The sequence below is a fragment of the Phalaenopsis equestris genome, unplaced genomic scaffold, assembly GCF_001263595.1.
Source record: "Phalaenopsis equestris unplaced genomic scaffold, ASM126359v1 Scaffold234658, whole genome shotgun sequence".
Classification (NCBI taxonomy): Eukaryota; Viridiplantae; Streptophyta; class Magnoliopsida; order Asparagales; family Orchidaceae; genus Phalaenopsis; species Phalaenopsis equestris.
Window position 1 is genome coordinate 311952 of NW_018252564.1, and position 20422 is coordinate 332373.

The following is a 20422-nucleotide window of genomic DNA, read 5'->3' on the forward strand; positions in this document are numbered from 1 at the left end:
ATAATAATAATAATAATAATAATAATAATAATAATAATAATAATAATAATAACATTATATAAATATTTGATTCTGAATCTTCAAAAAATAGCACGGGTGAGACATGATCAAATGAAAAATAAAAAACCAAAGAAAGCCGAGAAAAAATAAGCTGACCGACAATTTAGGCAGCCGAAAAAGTCATAAGACCAAAAACCTAGGCGACCAAAATATCCAAAAAAAATATTCTATTCTCTAAAATATATATGTTAACTCTTTTAGTTTTGTTATCTCCTAGGTCCGACTAAGATTGAGGGCACTTGAAGAGTTCACATGTGACACTCGGAGAATTAGAATCGGAGGAGCAAACAAAAGACTCTCCACCAGAACGAGCAAATAAAGACTCTCATCAAGGACGAGCAAATAAAGACTCTCATCTGGGACGAGCAAATAAAGACTCATCCGAGATGAGCACATGAAGTCTCCTCCGGGGACGAGCACATGAAGTCTCTCCTTCGAGACGAGCAAACAAAAGACTCATCCGGGAGGAGCACATAAAGACTCTCCTTCGGAATGAGAAAATAAAGACTCCTCCGAGACGAGCACATTAAGACTCTTCTCCGGGACGAACATATGAAGACTCTCCTCTAGGATGAGCAAACAAAAGACTCTGCTCCGAGATGAGCACATCATGACTCCTCCGGGACAAGCACATGAAGACTCTCCTCCGGGACGAGCACATGAAGACTCTCCTCCGGGATGAACAAACGAAAGACTCTCATCCGAGACGAGTACATAAAGATTCTCCTCCGGGACGAGCAAACAAAAGACTCCTTCAGGACGAGCAAATAACAATCACTAACTCAACACCAAGCATAAGAAAGCTTGTCTCCAAACTCAACATGGATAAAGCTCTGGAGGGGGTTCCTTATCCAATATCGATAAGCTCCGCAAAGGGTATGGTACAAATCACCCAAACAACGAGTCTCAACGGTTACACCCGCGAAGGCAGTAATAGGATCTGCCTAAGACCTAGCAAAAAAAGTGGTTCGACTGGGGTGACGAACTAATCAAGCAAACGAGACACGGGCATCATAAAACCCAAGCCGAGTAGTCAATACAAGTAAAAAAATGGCAAGAAATTAAATGAAAAAAAATAAATTCTTTCTAAGGAGCCAACTATAGTTTTGGATTAAGGATTCTCTATGTTCCCCCAACTTCAAGATCGTCTCCAAAAGAATTTCTTAGAATTGGTAGACAAGACGCAAAGAGTACCAAAAAAAAAAGAGTGAAATTAGTGCATTCTTGTTATTAAATTTTTTGTACTTCAAGTCTCATTCTTATCGCAACTTCGGCTCCAAGAAGTAAGAGACTCAAGGACCTTTATGTATGACCAAAAAATGTCCACTCATACTTTGACAAATCCGACAGTGGTGATCGTTGCCGCCTGAGAACATGAAGCAAAGAAGGGCTTCAACCTTTGCTTTTGCGGGACAGAGGAAAGCTAGAACTGGCCGGCTACTTTGATCAGCCAGCCATCAAAACCGACCACTAAGGGGCCGACCGTCAAAGGACCAACCATGAAGGGCTGACCACCGAAGGTTGACCGCCAAAGGACCAATCATCTTGGGCCGGCCACCTGAAGCCAACGAATCTAGCAACAATAACGCTCCAGGGAGACAAATCTAAGTAGGGATAAGCAGGGAAAGAACCATGATACCCCTCACAAGTCCCCTTAAAGTAGGAGCATAAATGTAACATTCTTTTCCTCTCCTTTTCTCTCTATAAAAAGAGAGCTCCTAGATGTAAAAAGGGGACCCCTAAGCTCTCTCTCTCTCTCTCAACCCCATGTAGAAGAGAACTCTTCTCTTTTTCCCACTTGTAACTTTCAAGTTGTGTGGAATAAAAGAGGCTAAAGATCCCCGGAACACCCCTATTTGCCTCCTAGATGGGGCAACTCTTTCTCTCACTCTATTTTCTCCTTCCCTCGAATTTTGCGTTCTATCCCTTAGGCACGAGCTAAATGACAAATTTGGCTTCAACAGAAACAAATTAAAATAGAATAAAAGTAAATAAAAGCAAATCATAGTAATTAATATAGAAATTTGCATATTAATATTACAATATTATAATACTCTCCCTCAAGTTGAAGCATATATATCAGTCATATTCAACTTGGATTTGAAATTATTGAACAGTGGTCGATGAAAGTTCTTTGTAAGAATATTTGCTAGCTAGTCACTAGATGACACAAACAAAACAAAAGTTTCTTTGGACTTGAGCTTTTCCTAAATAAGTGACAGTCAATCTCAAAATGTTTGGTTCGATCATGTTGGACTGGGTTGTGAGCAATGCTAATGATAGCCTTGTTATCACAGAACAACTATAGGGGAGCGACGTGACATACAAAATTCATGGAGCATGATACGTAACTAGAGAGCTTCACAAATTTTCAAAGACATGGACTAAAATTCAGCTTTTGCACTGCTCCGAGCAACTACAGTCTGCTTGTTTTTCCACATGACCAGACCCCACACAAATGAGAAGTACCTCGAGATAGATCGTTGATCATGGACGGACCCGATCCAATCTATGTTTGTGTAAACTGCAATAGAATGAGAGGTGTGGCAAGAAAAAAATAAACATGAGTCTGGTATGTCTTTTAAATAGTGGAGAATCTAATGGACAACTTGGATGTGGTACTCATAAGGAGCATGCATGAATTGATTTTTCCTAGCTACGTGACATGTCTGGTGTCTATGGATAAGATATATGAGTTTTCTCATAAGACGCTGGTAGTGAGCTTTGTTTATGGAAACAATATTAGAAAGATCAAGAAATTTTTCATCGGGATCCATCGGTAGTGAATCATATTCCGCCTAACTCCGCCCACCTGCAACCGACATCGCCCTCCACAACTGCCGCCTTCTCCTGCCCACCTGTCATCGGCAGGCCACTAGTCTTCCATCCGCCCACAAGTAATGTTTTGTGCTAGGTGGAGCAAAGAAGGCGTCATATACGTCATGGACGACAAAGCTTAATACTGAAGCACATATGAACCTAACTATTTATAAAAAGTGTAGTTTTTCCTTACAAACAAATTAAGATACTATACTAATCATGTTTTATATTTTTAATTTTTAAAAATATATAAATCATAACAGTACCAAATGCATTTTCTAAAAAATAGAATATAAAAAACAAAATAAAAATAAAATACTAAAAATGAAATTAAAATAGAAAACAGAAAGTGTTCCTAAACAAACCGTAATCTTTTAATTCCTATCCAAAGAGATATGTCTGAATCTCCGGTGCAACAACATAGAGAAATTTTTACTTATAACACATATTTTAATGCCAACTTGAACATTCATCACATCATGAATAGAATATTTCATAAATTAAAAGAATAACACAAAGTTAAAGGAATAAGTAAAATCCTATCAAATTTAAATTTTGTAATACAAACAAACAAACAAAAATTTCTAAAAAGTTAAAGGAAAAATGCAAAGTTACAATTCTTCAAACTAAAATTAATTTTTAGAAAAACTAGGTACATAAAAGATCTTCATAATTATAGTATTGAAAAGAGCTTTATCTAAAGTGTTGAATTGTTATATAAGCCCTAATTACTTATGGCTTATATATTTAATTCTTGTGTTTAAGATTTTTGTTATGGCGTATGTTCTCTGTCGGGACAGCCATCAGCGTCTTCTTTCTCCCTTTTAGGGTGTATCCAATGACAGATGGTGCACCGACTGTAGCTCATTTGACGTGGTGATCTCCTTTCAAGGGGTCAAGTGGTGCTCCAGCTGTAACTCTTCTCACGGGGGTATTTTTCTTCGACTTCCCATTCTCCACAAACCTCCCCTCGTTGTCGCCACCGCCTTTCCTCGCTGTTGGAACCATCGGACAGCACTCCTACTGTCTTCCAGAAGCTACGACTGCCAACCACCACCTCCTCCACCTACTGACATCCTTTCCAGCCACTCCCACCATGCTATCGCCCTAGAAAACAGTTCAGACGCTGTGTTTACCTCTGCGCCCGGCGATCCAGCTCTGTTTCAGCCATCCTCTCCCACTCTACCTGCTGTCCACTGCTGTTCCAGACACCTGAACTGCACCCCTGCAGCCTAGCCGCTGTTCCAGCACTTCACCTGTGCTGCCCTTATTGTTCCCGCTGCCCGCAACCATTCCCCGTGCCTCCTCGCTGCTGTCCCAGCAGCTGGAACCACCTCCCGCAGCCTAACTGCAGTCACCGCTTGCTGCCCCCGCATTGGGCAACACTCATTTTGCTATCCTACAAGCCACAGCCCTTCCTATTCGCTGCCCCTAGCTGTCACAGCCCTCCGCTTAGCTGCCAATGCAATTCCAGCCCCTCTTGGTGTCACAACCACCCGCAACCAATTTCAACCCTCTACCTCCACTCCCCAATAACCTAGCCGACCTTCAATGGCGTGGATCGAGCCCTGGTATGACTTGTGTCATGTTTATTGTCATTACATTTCAAGTGTGTTTGATTGTAAACGATGATTTACTTTTCAGTAATAATATTTATTTTTCCTATTGTGATATGAGTTAACTCCGGTATCATTTTCACTCATTTTAAGCATAAAAATGGAATCATAATTTTGGAGAGAGTTTTGACAAAATTTTGTGGAGTTTAAAGTCAATAATAGTCCATCCAACCAAATAATTGGCATTTAAAACATCATCATTTTTCAAATCATGGTAATTTCAAGCAACCAAACGACCCTCACATCCGACCTTTTGCAATCCTAAATGCAAAGCCATCCAAAGTGGATTGAATGACCAGGAGTTGTATCAGCAACTGACAAGGATCCGAATTCCTAATAAAGTTACAAGATAAAAATTAATAAGAAGGGGTGGATATTTGACCTGTTCTGCTGTTGCATGTGACCCATAATGCACATCTTTACAAGACAAAGACTTCACTGCTGCAAGGAATGAATGAATCTGCAAAGTATTTCAGATCATTGAACATCAAACATAATAAAATTATCCAGAATACATAATTAGCTTAAACAGACCACCATTTTAATACCTTATCAACAATAGTTGTCAACTTGATGGTCAAGTATAGCCCGGTAATAAGAGATGAAAAGAAGCTCCCATATTCCTTGTTAAGGAAAAATCTATACCAAACAGGTGCTGGCAATAATGCACGGTACAAGAAGAGAAAATATTCCAGAAGAGTTAACATTTGACCCTGAAAGAAATTTTGTAATAGAAAAGTTATAGCTTCCATTCATTGGTATCTTTTACCAATATAGCATGCATACATTATATTAGAAGCTAATGCAAGCTAAGGTTGACAATTTGTTCCCTTAGACAAACATCACGCTAGATCTTTAGGGGTCCCTTGAACGACGCAACCCATGATTCCTAATAATGATCCTTTAGTTAGGTAGAGTCGGCTACCTCGTATGACAAAATCATAGAATTTTGATCTGTTTTGTTAACATTCCCGCCACCATCCGCTTTAAGCTCAATGTGATGAATTTACAATTTAAAACTCTATGTTTGCTGCTACTACACTAGCCTTATTCGAAAAAGTTCTCTTATTATGAAGAGGGGAGGATTCAAACCTATGTTAGCTTGTGTCTCTAGCAAATCTCAAACCCAGATCAAAAAGACCTCACAAAATGGGGCAATAACTTTGGATAGTGTTTTATCTACAATCCAATCCGTCTTCTAAAATTTTGACCAGGAATACCAAACATAAAGGCCCTCATAACAACAATGATGAGAGTTCGAGGCGTTGAATTTTTGGAGCCCACAACTAATAATACTAAGAAATATTTTAATTATTATATTGCTCCTTAGTTTCCCAAGCATGGTATCATCCATATAAATTCTTGTGCAGGCACTCAACAAAATGAGACCGCTGAAAGAAAAAATAGATATTTAATTAAAGTGGCCCATGCCATTATGATCTTTATTCATGTGCCAAAATATTTTTGGGGGGAAGCCACACTCCAACCACATCTTATCAATAGAATGTCTGTTGATGTTTAAAATCCAAATTCCTCATAATTTTATAATGGAATTTTATTCACATATCTGCTATTTTTTCTCGAGCTAACAATTGAAAGTATTCTCTGGACATCCACCAACACACTGCACCAAACTTGATCACAAATTTCACAGATGTATCTTTCTCGGTTACTCCTTCACAAAAGGAATACAAATGCTACTCAAATTGGTAGGAAAAGGGATAACTCCAGGGATGACATCTTATTTGAGAATCAATCTTTCCCAAATCTAAAATTCAAAGAGAGAACTCGAGGAAATATTGAATTTGGGATCTTCTCCAAGACACTCAAAATGAATCAAATTTAGTCAATCAAATAATTGAATCAAATCCTATCACTTAACTAGCTACACTTGAAGAACTAAACTCTGTCGCTAAAACTAACCCAATTGTCTCTACTCCACCTCAACTTGACACTAGCGATCAAGAACTTCGTGTTTATACAAGAAGAAAATAAGCCATTGAGCATGTAGAACTAACAAGAACCTAAACTAAGTCTTCCTGCATTTGATAATCATAGTGGTATAGATTCCTCATCTCATGTACAAAGGTGCACTGATCATCCAATTGAAAGATATGTAGCTTATTAAAAGTTACCATCTTATAGGATTTTTGTAACAAATTTTGTTAGTGTGTAGGTTCTTAATACTATTCAAGAAGCTCTAAACATTCAAACATAGAAACAACGAGTTGAGGAAAAAAATCGGGCTCTATAAAATAATAACAAATGACACGCACCTCATAGAAAAAATCATTTAGGTTGCAAATGGATATTCACAGTTAAATACAAAGGAAATGGAAGTGAAGAGAGACGCAAAGCAAGATAGGTAGCCAAGAGCTTCACACAATCATAAAAGATTGACTACCAAGAAAACATTATGTTTGTTGCCAAGATCAATATTGTTCGGGTTCTACTCTCTCTTCAAGTAAATTAAGATTGACATTTATACAACCTAGATATCAAAAATGCTTTCTTGAATAAGAACCTTGATGATGAAGTCTACATTACTACCTCTAGGTTTAGAAAATAGGTTGAACAATAGGTTGGTTTGCAAGCTGAAGAAGTACTTATATGGCCTGAAGACATCTCCTCTACTTGATTTGACTGGTTTGCTAGGACGGCGATTACAAACTAATATCATCGGTGTCAAGATGATCATACACAATTTGTTAAACTCAATCCTAGATGCAAAATTGATATTCTCATAGTATATGTAGATATTATTTTAACAAGTACCAATTCAAAAAATATATATATTAGACTAAAAAGAATACTTGTAAAAAAATTTAAGATCCAAAGACCTTGGAACTCTCGGATATTTTATGAGAATGGAGACGACTCGATCTAAGAAGAGAATTTTCATATCTCAAATAAAGTAACTTAAGCATGTTAAATAAAACTGGTTTGTTTGGGTGTAACCCGACTGACACACCCATGAATCCCAACAAAAAGGTGAATGTAAGTGTAAAAAGCAATCCAACTGATAAAGGAAGTTATCAAAAACTTGTGGAAAAATTGATCTACCTATCACAGATATTATATAAGAATTATCTGGAAACAATGAACAAAAATTTCAAATATTTGAATATGACTCCTGGCTATGATTTGCGCTTCAAAATCTGTAAATGCGATATTGAGATATACACAAGTACTGGTTGGGCATGAGAGGTATCTAATAGGAAATCAACCATTGGGTATTGTTCATACGTCTAGAGGAATCTCATCACATGAAGAAGCAAGAAAAAAACATTTGTTTCTCATAGTAGTGCAAAATATGAATATCATGCACTTGCACTAGGAATATGTGAAGGAATGTGGCTTCAATAACTATTAAGGTAACTTAAGGTTGAGAAAAAGGAAAAAATTAAGATCTTTAGTGATAGTCAAGCAGCTATTAGTATAGTCAAAATCTTGAGCACCATGACAGAACAAAACACATTGAGATTGACTTACACTTCAACTCAAAAAAGGTTAACAACATAATTTTCTAGCTTAGCTATGTTCCAACAAAACTTTAGATTACTACTATTCTCACCAAAACATGATACATTGAATTCCAAGTTTGGCCTGTATAATATATATAACCCAACTTGACGAGTGTTGGAAGTAACCCACCTACTATTAGGAAAAAAATTATTTTCTCCACTCGGTATATATTTTAAGATTTATTTGTTTCTTTTTTTAAATATTTCCTCTTTTTCTGGTTTCATAATTGTATGGGATTCCTAATTTAAAAAAATTTCAGTTTCCTAATTTGTGAAATGGTACGCCGGCCACTCAATTACTTATAGTAGTACATATATCGTTATGAAGCAAAAAATAAAAAAAACTCTCAGAACTTTAACACAAGCTTTAATATTATATAGGAATCCCACGGGCTAAATCACTTCTAGACCAAGTAAAAAGAAATTACCTGCTTACGATAGCTTCGCCCTCTATTGTTCCTGTAGCACATTAACACCACACATTTTAACACCATAGCTGCCTGTCTAACCATTGTGTCTGAAAACGATTAATAGATGAAAACTGTTAATATACACCTTACAGATTCTGAAATAAAAGATTAAGCTTCAACCAGGTATAAAACCACATTGAATCCATATTTAACTTCATGAAACTTAACACTTGTAAGAACATGCATAACGAGTGACATTGTCAACTACTAGAGAAATAAGTTTCTTCTAGGACACGCAAGTAATTCAATACATCCAGGGATGTGCGTGGGATAAAGAAAGACCAAAAAAAAAAAAAAAGGAGAAACAAGCATACATCGCAGTAAAGAAAACACTAATATAGGCTAGATATGATTTCTTTGTAATAAACATTAGGGCAGTAAAAAATATAAAAATAACTTTCCATAGTTCACATGGGACAGAGTTGAGGGCATCTAATTTGAAGAAAAAAGTTATAAAAAATGTTAAGCATTTTCATGGAGATAAACAAAACACCACAATAAATGCTTACCCAAGTAGAGTGAGGCGCTAATAATGATCTCTAACAAACATATTCAAACCAAAAGAAAAAATTTAATCAGTATAAAATAATCATCACCACATAAAACTATATCGGGAAAGAAAATGAATTATCAAATTATACTGCATTCCAAGTTCAAACATTTTGCTAAAGGTCAGTTTGGCACGTCAAGTACCCACTGTCTGACATGAACCTGTCTGACACTTCATGAAGCAACAGTGGTTTGTCTGACACTTCATGTACTCATTGTTTGATATGAACCTGTCAAACCTCCTGTACCATTGTCTCGGGGCTTGCTTCAAGTCATAGAGACTCTTCTTCAATCTGCAAACCAAGCATTCTTTCCTGAAACCTTGTAACCTTGTGATTGCACTACGTACGGTTTCTCCTCCAAATCTCTATGTAAAAAAGCTATTTTTACATCCATCAGCTTGAGAAAGATCTTCCACTGCAACCAGACTCAACATAACCCTGACAATAATCATCTTCACCCTGGGAAGAAGATCTCTAAGTAATCCACTCAATTCCTCTGCTGGAAACTCTTTACAACAAGTCCTGCTACCATCTGACTCCTCTTTCAGTCTGTAGACCCACTTGTCGTACATTGCTCTTTTGCTATTTGGCAGTGCCATCAAATCCAGAGTCTGATTTGACTCTAAACATTGCATTTCTTCATACATGGCGAGCACCCACTCCCTTGACACTTCAACTTGAGTGGTCTCCTCAAAGCACTCTGGTTCACCACTATCGGTTAAAAATAAATAGTGTAAAGAATGAGAATAACTTTGTAAGGGTTGTTTCACTCTGCTGGATCTCCTGAATGATGTAGCAGGTGACCGAGGAACTTTAAATGCTGCTTTTGGTTGAGCACTTATTCTTTCTCCATCATGTTGATCACCACTATCTTCTATTTCCACATATCTGAATTCTTCAGAAGTAGCTGACGAAATATTCGGAGTTCTAATCCTGTTTTTGTACATCTCCATTTCATTGAATGTGACTACCTGTTCCTAATAAATTTCTGATTTTGATAATCCCAGAACTTATACCCAAACTCATCTGAGTCGTATGCAATAAAGGTGCACTTGACAGATTTTGAGTCAAGCTTGCTCCTGCACCCACATCAACATACACATATGTAGAACAACCAAATACTCTAAATTAGATAGACATACCTTTTTGTCACTCCATGCTTCTTCAGGTAAGCCTTCCTTCAAAGGTATCGATGGACTACTGTTTATCAGATAAACTGTTGTATTAACTGCTTCAGCCCAAAACTGTTTTGGCAAGCCTGCATGCAGTATTATGCTCCTAGCACGCTCTGTGATTGCTTTGTTCATAAGTTCAGCCACACCATTCTGTTGTGGTGTCTTTGGGACAGTGAACTCATGCCTGATCCCCTCTGTAGCATAGAAATTCTAGAATTTTAATCACAGTACCAACTTCAATTATCTGATCTGAGACACTTCAGCTTGAAGTCTATCTCGTTTTCCATCATAGTCTTCCATTTCTTAAGGACTTCAAATACATCAATTTTTTGCTTTAAAAAAGAAACATACATTTCTTGTGTGATCATCAATAAACATAACAAAATAGAGAGAATCTCCAATGGTCTGAACAGAAACATGACCCCATATATTAGTATGCACTAACTCTAGTTTCTTTGATTTCACCACCGACTCACTCTTGGATAAAGAAACATTCTTCTGTTTGTCATATATACAGTTTTCACAGAAATCCATATCAACTGCTTTTAGATCCTGAATTTTATTTTTTGAAAGTAGGGACTCCATACATTTCTCGCTCATATAGTCAAGCCTACAGTGTCACATACCTACATCCACCCTGGTTTCAATCACATCAATGAAATCAGTCATTTCATTGACTAGATAAAGGGTGTCTTCAATGTTGTTCCGAGCCATCACCAAAGCCCCCTTGGTCACCTTCTACAAATCACCTGTGAAAGTAGTCATGAGTCCTGACTTTGCCGGCTGATATCAAAGTCTAAAGATAAATCTTATCTCTGTGTGTAGTTTTTAAATATAAATTTCCCTATATGGAACAGTCTAAAGATAAATCTCCCATTCCATATAACCTTTATCACTGTCACCTGTTCCATATAGCCTTTATCACTGTTCCATAACCTGTTCCATATAGCCTTCATCATTGTTCCTAAATGTATCTCCATCACCTGTTCCATATAAAGGCTATATGGAACAGTGATAAAGGCTATATGGAACAGTGATAAAGGCTATATTGAACAGTCTAAAGATGATATGATTTATTTAGAGAAATTTATATTGTTGGAACGGGTGATGGAGATACATTTCTCGCTCATATAACTTCCAAACTGTTTCATTCAGCAACTTGATATCAACATCACCCGTTCCAACAATACTACAGGCCTTGTTATCTCCCAAATAAACTTTTCTTATATCACTCTGAGTGTAGTTTTTAAATATTTATTTATTAAGACAAAAATGAAAAGATACATCTGAATCTATTATCCAGGATTCAGTACTGATTATGAAACACCAGGAAGTCCCTTCGGATTTCACCAATGAAGACATTAGTAGATAAACTACTTTTCTGTCCTCCACCATCAACTTTTCTTAGAGTTTTCCATTCCTTCTTGAAATTTACTTTCTTACTGCAATTTCAGAATTCTCCTCTGCTTGACTTAGGATTTCCTTCCTTGGACTTTGCTCAGTCTCTATTTGTATTCCAGCCCTGATTTATTCCCCTATTATCAACATTAAATGCAGAATCTAAAGATTCACCATTTGTTGTTTTTTTGCAAACCTAAAGACCCAAGATATCATCGAAGTTCAACTTCGAAGTCCCTGAAGAATTTTTCACCATCATTAACAAGCCATCACAACTTTTCAAAATGAAGATATTGTCACCAGTGCTCTGACATCATCATCAAATTTGATCCCTACACAGCACCACTAGCTCGTCACAGTATTAAAGTTATTGAGATGTTCCCCCACTGAACTGTCTTCCACCATCATCATGTTGAATAACTTCATCAGAAAAATCTTATTAAAAGCAGAAAGTTTTTCGTACATCTTGGCCAGTGCCTCCATGAAATCTACCGTAGTTTTCTTATTCACAATGTTGAATGCAATAGATAAGAAAAGTGCCAATCTGATCAAATCAAGTATCGTTCAATCCAACACGTCCCATTCCTTCATAGGCATAGATTTAGGTTTCTTTGTGATTCCTTGTATTGACAAGTATAACTTTTTATGATACAGCAAATCCTCTACCTGCATCTTCCAGAAAGCGAAGTTTGTCCCATTGAACTTCTTCACATTGAACCTTGCTTTGGTCATTTCTCGCACTCGAATCGAAGTCCGCTCTAATACTAGTTGATAGGAAATCTCACAATAAACAATTCCCAATTTTACCAGGGATTAAGATCAATTAGAAAATAAATGAATAATGGGATTTCACCAATTCAATAAAAAAGTAGAGCAAAAATTAAAACAAAAGCACAATGAAAACAATCAAAAAATCACACGAGAATTTACGTGAAAAACCCCAAGAACGGGACAAAACCACAAAGCGAACCACCGAAAATTTCTATTATGAAATTCATAAGGTTTTACAAAGAACTCACACAAGTTTTCTTTCCACACACAAAGAAAACTTACAGAACTCGCTCCACAATTTTCTCTCTCCGATTTGACACAAAAAACAACACTGAAATAAATCTCTTCGACATTCCTCATCTTCACCGAGATGCTCGTCGAAAAATACCAAAGAAATATACACCAAACCGTACCTTACACCGCTCAAAATCGGAATTAAAAACCAATTCCCAACACCAACCGCTGACGCTTATGTGTCAAGCTCTCGAGAAACAGACGCCTATACGAGTGCATATGCGTTGGCTTCTTTGTTCGAACAACATTCAAGTGGGCTCTTAATCGAGTAGCGCATAGGCGTTGAGTGCTCTGTTCTACTGCTCACCAAATCAGTCTCCACTTATAACAATTTAAATTGCCTTTCATAAAAAGTTTTTTTTTTAATTTTTTAATTTTTAATTTTTTTTATTTTAAAAATTTTATTTTTTTACCTTTTATAGAAAGTTATGTACTTCCACTAAGCGTAAGTAAGGGCTAAAAAGAGCATCCTCTAATCACATACCAAAGAAATAATTCTAAACAAATATTTGACGGCATGCATTCTTATTAACACGGGATAGCGTAACCCAAATAAAAAGAGCCGAGAAATACCATTCACCAAAATTATGAATATAGCATGCCAGAATGGTGGAATTTCCTTAGGGGGGAGTAGCACCAGTGGATTCAAAATATCATCATTCCTATACCACCAGTATACGCCAAAGACATGAAGCATGAAAACCACTGTTATTACGACAAGCACTAGCATTTTCCTTTCCCCCTGCAAAATAAAACAAATGATATGACGCAGAATGCAAGTGCTAGCAAATAATTTTTAAAACCTTTTTTCTAACTTTAACAAACAAGTTCAGCGAGTGCCAAGCTAAAAAAGTTCTGAGAGAGGCTGAAGCTTTCAACTTAAAAAAAATTGAAACAGAGATGGTTTAATTCGTGCTTGTTATCAAAACCAGTACTTAACATAGGCAGCTAGTTCAGTAGGTAAATAATTTACAAAATGCTCAACAGAGTGACTAAACTTTTTTTTATTATTTTTATTATTTTTTATTATTTTTTTTATGCATGCTTGGGTCTACCTAAACAACTTCACTGTAAAACAAACATATCAAAGATGGGATACAGCCATTGGAAATGGTATGCTTGCGCTAATATTACTTCCTAATTAGAGAACAAGATTATTTGAAAAGCATTGTGAATAACATTACTCTATTTGCAAGAATATCTTTGAAGTTTTAAAATTATTTTCATGGGCTTCCCTTCAAGTATTCAAGCAGAGTTCACAATACTCTGCCATCAATTCTAGCTAAGAAAATGCATTTGATGTTAAAAGCAGATAAGTTATATTCAAAATTGTTTTTCTGCAAAATTAGTTAAAGATAGAGAAAGCCGCAACAACGAGTCGGCATTGTCAAAAGCTTTTAAAATGTAATTTAGCAAAATTTACAGCACCTTTAAAGCAGTTTGCTTCCGTAATATGTCGTTAGATTTGAACATCACTGCTGCTATCCAGATAGTGACAAAAAACCCTGACATATGAGTAGCAAAATACTAAGTCAATAATTAAAAATTAGAAGTGGTAACCAAAAAAAAAAAAAAAAAAAAAAAAAAAAAACCAAGGCATTTAAATGTCCAACCAAGATTTAGCATCAGAATACCATGTGACCTATCTCACAATAGTATGCCGTGAATTTGTGAATTTATCCATATAATACTGTTTAAACAAGTAAAATTTTGGATAATGTAAGAAAGCAGAGCCGTATATTGCAATTTACTGCAACACAAAAGGCCATAGAAAAAAAATATCAAAGCAGTTAAGCTATAACAACCATTTTCTTTGATGATACAAGCACAAGCATAGCAAATTTTAAATGGTTCTCTACAAGTTTAATTTTATTGCTGGTTAAAGAAGAAAGAAACCTATGTTACATTCCCCATTCCACCTGTACTTTAGAAATGTAATCTTCCTCTTATCTTACAAATACAAATTAATAAAAATTATTAATTAAATTTTTAATAAATAATTATGCTGATGGTTACAGCTTTAATTACACCCTCAATTGTACAATATCTAGGTAAGTATATGTTAGAAACGCACTTATAGCGTTTTATGCCAAGCCGAGCACACCAAAGCAGTTTGATGATGTATGTTAGGCATAAGACTAAAAGTGGCAATTTAGACATTTGTCAGTTATTATTGTGGGTTATAAATATGTTTTAACATTAATTTATGCTATGCTATGATATTGTGTCTTGAGTGTTAAGAGTTACAGTTTGAGAGATATGGTCTACCTCTTGAATTGTATGCGTTCATCCTTTATGTATTTGAGTTGTGTTGTTTGGTGTTATTCAAATTAAATATTTTGTTTGCCCTAATTTCTATGGAAAAATCCTCTGACTTCTATCAAATTGATATCAAAGCATTCGATTATGAGAAGCAAAGAAGAGATCGCAACTTACAGAGAGAACTGGACCTCGAGATACAATAGCCTTCATGACCTAACTGTTGGGAAGCCTATGATAGGATTGCAGCGTGCAAGATCTGTCGTCATGACCGAACCTCACAATACAATAGCATTTTGAGATAGCTAGGAAGCTAAGGGCAGGATCGCGGCGTATAGGTGCACGCCTTCGTGACTGAACCTCGCAATACAGTCACAATTTTACTTTTGGGAAGCCAACAATGCCTTCATGACTGAACCTTGTGATACTATTGCAATTAAACTTAACTGGGAAACCAAAGATGGGATCGAGGCATACAAGAGTTTCGCTTTCATGGTAAAAAATTGTTTTGTGAGTGATGTTGGCCAAAAAAAAAAAAACATAATGGAGGAAAAGTTAGGAAGGGGCGAGCCAAATCACATATGAAATGGAGGCGGAATTATCGTCCATAGAAAGGCGACTCAAGGGGAGATTCATGTTTGTATAAGAAATGATGAAGATGATCGTAGATTTTCACACAAAACTGTCTCCACCCACTGCAAGATCGAGCAACGATATCTAGTGCAAACTCGAGTAGCAAAAATCTGAAGGATTTGTGCGCATCAGGCAGTGTCGTTGCTTTAGCGGATCTAGAGATGTGAGATCGAGCAAAGGAATCGGGAACAAACTCGAGAGGTAGTATTTGGTAGGAGTAGTTTGACATTCAAATGATAAGAACAAATTGAAGCAGACGGGATCAAGCGAATGACTCGAGAGTGAATTCGAGTGATAGCACCTAGAGGAAATTGCACATCTGATGATTTGGAAAGAGCGGCAGTAGGCTGAACGGGGCGAAATGTGATTTGGGGCTGGAGAAGATCGATTTGAATGCTTTCGGCCTATGACAGGGAACCATGAGGGGATAGGACCCCAAGGTAAAGGATTGCATCCAACCTCCCTAATGCCTTTTGTTGCAGTAGCCTTCCAGAAGGAAGGCAATTCAGGAGCATATGAGGATGTGAGCATTGATTATGGGGTGAGCCAGACTTATAAAAGAAGCGAAGAGACATCTAATATGAAGTTTGTAGTGATTCTAATACTAATCCAATAGTTCCTACAACAATTGGCAGAGGTTTTTCACTTTTCATGTCGATTGCTGCCTCAGAGGGAATATGAGCTTGCAATAATCTTGAAATTGAGGGTTTCTCCCATCAGTTTGTGTCCATACCACAATCCCTCAAATACGGAAGAATGAGATCGACAGATTGATTCGAGAGATGTTGGAGGTCGGGATCATAGAGCCTAGTGTGAGCCCCTCCTTTAGTCTAGTCTTGCTAGTGAAGAAGTAGGGTGGGATATGACATTTATGCGTGGATTATTGTGCAGTGAACAAGAAAACAATACCTAACAAATTTCCCACTACGGTAATTGATGAGATGTTGAATAAGTTGTTTGGTGTTGCGATATTCTCCAAAATTGACTTAAATCAAGATACCATCCAATTCAAATGTAACTAATAGATGCGAACAATACGGTATTCACTAGATTATGACCTAATGTGGGAGCTAATATGGGAGCTATGACCAGATTATGACCTAATGTGGGAGCTATACAACTTAATCCAAAAAATAAATTTTTCACCTTGAGGACAATGTGTCTTATTGGGAGAGAAGTATTGTTACACCGGCATTTGCGATATTTTTTGCAATACCGATCCCGCCAAAATAGCTTGAATAGCTTGAAGACTTATTTTAGGCACGAGGAAATTTAGTCATTTGCTTATTTTTTATGATTTAATAGGTTAGGGTTTTGTTGTGCTATGAGATAGTTCTTAAAATCATAAAGTTAAAGTTTGGGAGGAGAAATCGCCTACCACTCAAATTGTAGGTACTTAACTTTTATTTCTTTGAGTTGCGATGTTTGATATTATTGGAATAAAATATTTTGTTTGCCCTAATTTCTATGAAAAACTCCTCCGATTCCTACCAATAAAGAACGTTTTATTAAGGTTGTTTTACTTGCATTAATTTAAAAAAAAGGAAGATACAGATCTAATTTTGCACAAAATTGAAGGGAGACACACCATAAGGTTAATAATTGAAGCACTTGCAATCATAGGAATGAACTGAAAAGGTATGGTTCTTCCAAAGAATAGTTGAGAAATCTAAAATTGAATCAATGATAGAGATATGAAGAACCAAAACTCAAGTGGATGCACTACTAAATTTGTGGAATTACGTTCATTATTATTTACGTTATTCTATTTAGTACTTGTTATATTTTGTCATGGTATAAAAATGGTAATTCCTTAATTATAGGTATTTATGTTTATTCCATAATTATAGAAATTACTTAATTGTAGGAAGATAAGATTTCTTTCCTCTCTTTCCTCTTTTTATCTCTTGTACTCACCTATTTATAGGCAAATTATCTATGTATTCAGTGAGAAAAAAGGTTATTCAAAATTCACATGGTATCAGAGCTATCAAAGAGAAGTCTCTCCCGCTCGGTTGGATCACGGCCTTTCTCTCCCGCGATCGTCCTTGACCGAGAGCTGCCCTAGTTTACGTCTGCCTCGATCGTCCGCATCCGAGCGCCGCTCCTCGTCCAATCGACCGATCGCGGCTCCATATCTGATCGTCCGCGCCGGCTTTCGCGATTGTCCGCGTCCGCTTTCGCGATTGTCTGCGTCAGCTTCCGGGATCGTCTCCCGCGTCGTTTTCCGCGTCTTCCGCGACCGAGCACAACCAGTTCCGCGTCTTCCGCGATCGTCTTCCTCGACCGCAATCGTCTTCCGCAATCGTCTCTTCGATCGTCACGATCGCCGACTCTTCTTCCGCGACTAAGCACAACCAGTTCTTGCCGAGCTCAATGACCAAGTACGGCCATGCCTGCAACTCCTTCTCCACTAGTGATGTCACTTCTAGCCACCCCTCCGCGGCTAGGTCTCCATTGCCCAACAATTTAGGCAGTAATTTTGTCCTCATCACCAGCCATAAACTCACCGGCCTAAATTACCTCCAATGGTCGCAGTCAGTCGTGATGTTTGTATGCGGCAAAGACAAAGATGACTACCTCACTGGTGATGCTCCAGCTCCGATGATGACAGATCCGTCATACAAGACTTGGAAATCCGAGAATAATATGGTTATGGCCTGGCTTGTTAACTCGATGACACTTGATATTGGCGAAAATTTTCTTCTCTATGGCACGGCTAAGAAAATCTGGGATGCTGCCCGTGAGACCTATTCTAATGCGGACAATACAAGTGAACTTTTTGCTGTTGAGACCATTCTTCATGACTTTCGTCAAGGTGATCTCTCCGTCACCCAATACTTCAATACTCTTACTCGGTATTGGCAGCAACTAGATCTATTTGAGGTGTTCCCTTGGAAGTGTCCCGAAGACTGTCATATTTCGCCAAATCATAGGACAGAAACGCACCTTCAAATTTCTTCTCGGCCTCAAATCTAAGTTTGACCAGACTCGCTCACAGATTTTGAATTTGAAACCTCTTCCAACAATTCGTGAAACTTTCTCTGATATACGCCGCGAAGAGAGTCGCCAAAAGGTCATGTTAGGTGCTTCCTTATCCACTACAGCCCTCGACGGGTCGGCACTTGCTGCTCATATTCCATCCACAGACAACCGCCAACGCCAAGGCCGCCCTAGTGTGACCACTGTCGCTGTTCTGACCAAACTCGGGATACGTGTTGGCAGATTCATGACAAACCCGCCAATGAGAAACCCAAACGGGATCATCGGACACCTGGCACAGCTGGCACCAACACCACTGAAGCCTCTCCAGGAACGAGCCCATTCAGCGAAGAACAGATTCATGCCCTCTAGAAGATGCTCGGCCAGTTGTCACCAGTCCAGCCTACTAGTGTGGCATCAGGTGCTACCGACCTTATTACCTATCAAGGTATTTCTCCGTCTGCTTTTGTCTTGGATTCAACCTCTTCTCACCCCTGGATTGTTGACTCAGGTGCCTCCGATCATATGACTGGGGATGTCTCCTTATTAATGGATTACCGGCCATGTAATCCGACCCTCACTGTTCGGATTGCTGATGGATCAGCTTCCAAAGTTGCTGGTTTTGGTTCTGTCCTCATCTCTCCAGATTTATTCATCACTTATGTGCTTCATGTTCCTACTTTGGATTGCAATCTGATCTCTATTAGTAAGCTCACTCATGATTTTCATTGTGTTGCTAAATTTTTTCCATATGTTTGTGAATTTCAGGATTTGAAGTCAGGGAGGATGATTGACAGTGCTGAGTTGCGCAGAGGTCTCTATCTCCTCAACAAACCTTCTGTCAGTCTAGTCTCACCCACCGGGTGTCTTCCAATATCAAGTTTGTCTTGCTTAAATCCGCTTAGCTGCTTAAATCCGCTTAGTATATCTATATTCCATTCCATCGTTAATAATGATAGTGAAATCATGTGACTTCATTATCGTTTAGGTCATCCCAACTTTATATATCTGGGGAAACTGTTTCCTCATTTATTTATTAATAAAAGACCTGCCTCTTTTAACTGCGAATTTTGTCAACTTGTCAAACACACTCGCACTTCATTTACTCGATTATCATATAAATCCACTCGTCCCTTTTCTCTGATCCATAGTGACGTCTGGGGTCCTTCTCTTGAAAAAAATATTTCTGGTGCCCAATGGTTCGTATCCTTTATTGATAATCACACACGGGTGACATGAATCTATCTTATGCGTGACAAATCCGAGGTATGACCACTATTTCGTGCATTCTATCAAATGATACTCACTCAATTTGACACAAAAATCCAGACTCTCAAAAAAGATAATGCACGAGATTTTTTCAACACCTCCCTAGAAACTTTTCTTTCTCAACATGACATTCTTCACCTTAGCACGTGCGTTGATACTCCTCAACAAAATGAGGTTGCTGAGCAGAAAAATCGTCACTTGTTGGAGGTAGCCCGTTGTCTCATGTTTACCACATCGATTCCTAAATATTATTGGGGCGAGGCAACATTGACCGTTGCCTACCTCATAAATCGGATGCCCTCTCGTATTCTGGGTTTCCGTAGTCCAATTGATGTTTTCCTTCGCTCCTTTCCAAATACCTGTACACTCTCTTCAGTTGTCCCTACCAAACTATTTGGTTGCTCCGTCTTTGTCCATATTCACAAACAACACCGCAGTAAATTAGACCTCAAATCTGTCAAATGTATATTCATAAGGTATTCGACCAACAAGAAAGGCTACAAGTGTTATTGTCCTTCAACTAAAAAGGTCTACAATTCTATGGATGTCACCTTTTTTTAGTATCAATTATACTACCAAGGGTCTGTCATTCAGGGGGAG

The 20422-nt window shown here is 37.7% G+C and overlaps 1 protein-coding gene across 1 annotated transcript in view; it reads right to left on the reverse strand.

The window, feature by feature from the left end:
• LOC110038985 (RING finger and transmembrane domain-containing protein 2-like) overlaps positions 1-20422 on the reverse strand; it is a 35239-nt gene that overhangs the window by 6547 nt on the left and 8270 nt on the right. The window contains exons 2-6 of the mRNA XM_020743916.1: positions 14108-14184; positions 13253-13421; positions 8449-8537; positions 5045-5209; positions 4879-4956 (exon numbers count right to left, since the gene is read on the reverse strand). Of these exons, the coding sequence (XP_020599575.1) occupies positions 4879-4956; positions 5045-5209; positions 8449-8537; positions 13253-13421; positions 14108-14184 (578 nt within the window). The remainder of the gene's footprint in view (positions 1-4878; positions 4957-5044; positions 5210-8448; positions 8538-13252; positions 13422-14107; positions 14185-20422) is intronic.